The sequence below is a fragment of the Chenopodium quinoa genome, unplaced genomic scaffold (assembly GCF_001683475.1).
Source record: "Chenopodium quinoa cultivar QQ74 unplaced genomic scaffold, ASM168347v1, whole genome shotgun sequence".
NCBI classification, from domain to species: Eukaryota; Viridiplantae; Streptophyta; class Magnoliopsida; order Caryophyllales; family Amaranthaceae; genus Chenopodium; species Chenopodium quinoa.
The window spans coordinates 93,919-98,779 of NW_018742407.1; the positions used below are offsets into that span (position 1 = coordinate 93,919).

The 4,861-nt window shown below is 36.2% G+C and overlaps 1 protein-coding gene across 3 annotated transcripts; it reads right to left on the minus strand.

Annotated features, from left to right (window-relative positions):
* Positions 1–245: 245 nt before the first annotated feature.
* On the minus strand, positions 246–4,209 carry LOC110704512. Of its 3 annotated transcripts, XM_021882325.1 has the most exons (4): positions 3,769–4,209; positions 2,797–3,012; positions 712–2,673; positions 246–606 (listed from the first exon to the last, which is right to left on the minus strand). In XM_021882325.1, the coding sequence occupies exons 2-4, from the start codon at positions 2,959–2,961 to the stop codon at positions 331–333; spliced, it is 2,403 nt and encodes an 800-aa protein (XP_021738017.1). In that variant the 5' UTR covers positions 2,962–3,012; positions 3,769–4,209; the 3' UTR covers positions 246–330. The 3 variants fall into 3 exon arrangements, with proteins under 3 accessions (XP_021738017.1, XP_021738002.1, XP_021738008.1); XM_021882310.1 differs by having other exon boundaries at positions 712–3,012; XM_021882316.1 differs by lacking the exon at positions 3,769–4,209 and adding an exon at positions 3,616–3,754 and having other exon boundaries at positions 712–3,012.
* Positions 4,210–4,861: the final 652 nt, after the last annotated feature.

Genomic DNA, 4,861 nt, shown 5'->3' on the forward strand with positions numbered 1-4,861 from the left:
AAAGTTTCTCTTTTGATTTTCTTGCTAATTTCGATTGAAATACGCATCATTTAAAAAAAAATAATAATAATAAAAAAAAAATAAAAAAAATAAAAAATAAAAAAAAAAATAAAAAAAGCAAGAGAAGTTTTATGCTTTGGTGATCATCTAAAATGAAATTTTGGGCTTGGTAAATCTTCTGCACATGTATAACCCTTTATTACTGGTATGTCTAATAAGGTTTAACATTATATTGGATACAAAGATAAGATACTTACTGATCTCTATTACCCAACTCATTTCTGAAGCAACATAATTGCCTCGCGAGTCTACTTCTACTGCTAGTATGACTTACACTCTGCCAACAGGGGACAGAGGTGGATGCGGGGCATGCTTTTCAGGGCCTTCATTTCTAATAGCCATGGATGCCTTTACCCTACCAAACTCCGGTTTTGATTCAACTTGCTCAGTTGTGTTTGCGGAGTGAGCCGGGTTCAGACTATTGATCAGTGCAACAGATATCGAAAATGCTTGCAAAGAAGAAATTTTGGCATCAAATTCCACTGAAAAGAGTCCATCTCGAAGAGGAATCAAGCTAAAGAATGGTCTGCGTTGCTTAGCATCCCCCTAAATGAGAAGAAAAGGAGCATTTATCAGAAAATGAGCATGAGATATACGATTTATTAGAGAACAAGGGCAGAGGCAGCAGAAATGAAGAACAATAGAACACACCTGATCATAAAGATCACATGGAGCTTGTAAATCCTTGTAGTGTTGCCATTTATCTGTCAGAATCCTCAATTTGCAACCAATATCCCAACCTCCACAATCACATAACCCACCAGTTCTCCAGCGATTAATCAAAGATGAAGGCACTCCTTCACGAGGCAAGCTGTGGTCAGCACCTGGTAGTATGACAGCTACATTGCCCAATTTCTCATGTTCAAAGTCAGGAAACCAGTCATAGTTGCTGCATTTGCCAACAGTACCTGGCAGGTTTACAACTGTCGCCGCCAGCTCCCTGCTTATCGTGAATTCTGAAGTTGCAGCATCTTCTTTGCTCATATCAACACTATACAAGACTGACTCTTTGACCATATTTTTTTCTCGGAATTCCTGGTTGCACCAACATGGAAAATAAGGTTCTGAAACCTTCATTTTCCCTACAACATTGTACCCAAATCCAGAAGGTTTAACCCTTGGATTTTTCCAGCCTCCACTCCTCTTTCTGAATCTACTAAGAGAATAAAAAGTGTATAACCAGCTAATGTCATCCTTGTCGAGTGTGCTAAAATTTTTCACTGTGGATGCAAAGATCTCATTATTGATTTCAACCACAAACTTGAACAAAGGTAGCCCACTCTTATCTGATAAATGCAAAAGTGCTTTGATTGTTGTTGCCTCGCATTTTTCGTTCTCAGACACTTGTATAGGAATGGGCGGCTTCATTCTCAAGTCATTTGACTTTTCATTCAATTGGTTAGCAAACTTGGACTTCAATAATGGATCAAGCAATCTTTTGAAAGGGCTAGCTTTTGCTCTGCCACTCAGATTTGCTTTATTTCTGTTTTGAGGTTCAGTATAACTGGAAAACCCAGGTTTAGCAGGACCAGACTTGGCACTCACATAAGTAGAGCTAATGGGAGGTTGAACTGATCTCTCCCTAAAGCTGAGGCTTTTTGTCATCCTAGATATATCAAAGCTAAATCGCCAATGCCTCAAGCTATCTGCAGACATTTCAAATGAAGTACTCGTTGCTGATTTTTCAGTTGCATGGGAAGGCATATCTGATGAGTTGACTGGACTCTCAAGGCCCTGAGCTTTGACCAACATATCAAGCTTCATGTCCAATTCCGTTTCTGTCTCAACTATATGATTTATGGGGCAAGAATGTGTAATATCAGAAAGTGACTCATCAGGGTGGATCTCATCGACGGAGAAAATATCAGAAAAGCTACCCCAGTTATGTGCAGCTGATTTGCCATCAAGCGATGCTCTATTATGCACCCCTGAGCTTGCAGAACCTGAGAAATCTTTGGGCAAAATAAGAACAATGCTCTCCTGGTTACCAGAGATATACTGCTCTGGAGTATCAATTCTATGTCCTCCAATGTTGTCTGAAAACTTTAATGCTTCGCCATCTGAATTGCTGACTTTCCTGCCCATGGGCTTTAAAATCTCATGATCATAGTTACTCGAGCTGGATAATGATTTCCCTATCAACACACAATCATCGTGACTTGAATACTTGTCCTTGCATTTGGAAAACTTACTCACATCATCTTGTATCGTAGTTGTGTCATTCTTGCTGGTTTCCTGCTTCTGGTCAATATTTGTTATTGATGAAGTCTGTAGCCCTGGGTGGTTCAATTTATTTCTACAATGGCGTTTACCAACTGTTGAAAAATCAGCTGCGTGTGCTGTATTACTATTGGAAATACTGGGTTGCTCTCTGCAGCGAAATAAAGCATCATTATTTGCCATAGCAGATGAAGAGCCATTTCCAGCACCATGTCTAGATTTTCTTTCACTGACTAAAGTTTTTTCATGTTTGTGTGTCCATTTCTCTAAACGCCCCCAATCAAGAACTCCAATATTAAAAGCATTATCTTGGAGTTTTTCTCCTCTTTGTAGAAAACCAGGGACTTTGGACATGTATTTGACAAGCTCCTCCTTACTCGTACCATTCCTCCCCTGAGGCAGTTGTTGATTGTTAGAAAACTTTGTCCGGACAACAAACTCATTATTAACATCCTTTACAAACTCTAAAGGAAGATCTGAATGTGGAGGACGAATGGAGTTCTCCACTTTAACGACCTTATCTTTGAACTTCAAACCTTGACTAGCTCGCGGAGACAAAGGCTTCTCTCTAGCAAACCTCCACGTTTGGTGCTGTCTTGTATTCTTTCTGTTCTCCAAGCCATGCTGATTGTCATTAGATAATGCTGAACTCTCACTTCTTGACAGTGCTCTCGGAGGCATGGTATCAGCAAAAGTCGATCTCCTCTAACCTCATAGGTGCCGTATTACTCCCTGGCAATAACATTTTCACATAAAAGATGTAAAACACCAGCAGAATCATATCAAACAAGGCTCATCAAATCTGCGATTGCATAATGCGATTACATAATCCACAAATTATCATAGCATTATCAAAAAGAACAAAGAAAATTACAAAATCAATCATAAAAAGATGGAATCAGTTAACTTCAGTTAATAGAATATGTGAAGTTCATTCCAGACATTACACGAACAAATCTCTCTCGTACAAAATGACCAACCATCATAGAAATGTCTACTGTAACAGACATGATAGATAGTAGAAATTAAAACAGATGAAACGAATTTCATCCACAAATAAAATTGAATATATCAACACAAAAGCCAAAATAGGTATCAGCCATTTCAGATTATTACGTCAGTTGCCATCACAATTGTAATGATTTATTTTCACAAAATTTTCATATCATTTATAAACACAAAATAACAACAAAAAAAAAGGGGGGGAAATTGTAATGTCTTATTAATAGCAACAATTGTCAATTTAATAAACAAAAATTGCAAATTAATCTTTTTAATTTTTTTTGCAAGCAACAATTTTTCACAGAAAATATAAAGAGTAACAGCATTAACAACCTTAAAATTCAGCAAATTAAAACATCAGAAGCAGAGATCTGTCAAAAAGGGCTTAATTTAGCACGTATACTTGAGCAGTTGGGCACCCAAAAAAATAAACAGCAATGAAAAACCAATTTTAGACCAAAAAAAAAAAAAAAAAATTAAGCTCACCTTAATTTATTCTGATTTTAATTAATGCAGAAGGGAAAAAAAAAATAATTAAATCTTGGACAGAGGTCGCCGGTGGCTTACGAAACGAAAGAGTGATGTCGTAGATACGTAAATTGAAAGGAAAGTAAGGTACCAATTATATTACTACTAATCTAATACCATTGTAATAGAGAAAAAGAGTTTAATTATAGAGATATCGCTGTCAAATAACGGTGAAAAGCAAATGGTGGTAATATCAGGAAGAAGAGGAGGAGAGGGAGGAGGATCTGTGGGACCCAAAATTTACACAGATCCCAAAGGGTTTGGTGGGTCCCAATTGACCGTCAAAATGATAGTACGTCACTGTGACTTTTGTGCACACATATTGCTATTAAAATTAGAAAAAAAAAAAAAAAAAAAAAAAAAAAGGAAAAAACTAGGTTTATGATCTCTTTAGTTAACCCTTAGCGCATAGCTGCTATTTGTTAGCAAGTTTATATGATGAAAAAAAATGTACCACTATATGCATAATATGTGACAGGTGGTAAGTATTTTGGGGGAAAATATTTAGGCTATAGAATGGTAAAAAGTATCACTACATGCATAATAGTACATAAAAACAATTATTATGACAACTTATACTTTAATGGTACATTATACATGCATAATGGTATATTATAATGTACCACTGTAGAGTTAGCTATTTTCTAGAAGCTTGCCAAATTTACATTTTTGCCCTCCTATATACTTTGTAAATGCATAGCAGCTATGTGCTGAGATGCACTCGGTCTCTTTGGTTAACCCTTTGCATTGGTTATTCGGCTTGCTATCCTATTTTTTTTTTTTTTTTATGTTACTATTGCTTTTCCTCTCTTGTCTTACCTTTTTCTTTTTCAATCTCTTTAGTTTGGTCCAAATTTTCAAAAAGAAAAAATTTGTACTTACTCCCCAAATTCTATTCGAGACATTTTAAAGGGAGTTAACACTATATTTTCTGGTGCATAACAAGGGGTATTTATGTAATTGTGTATATTCATGAACAAATGCATTTTCTAAATTTAAAATAGTATCATTGGATAATTTAGATGATCAAATAATACCGCTAAACATTCAA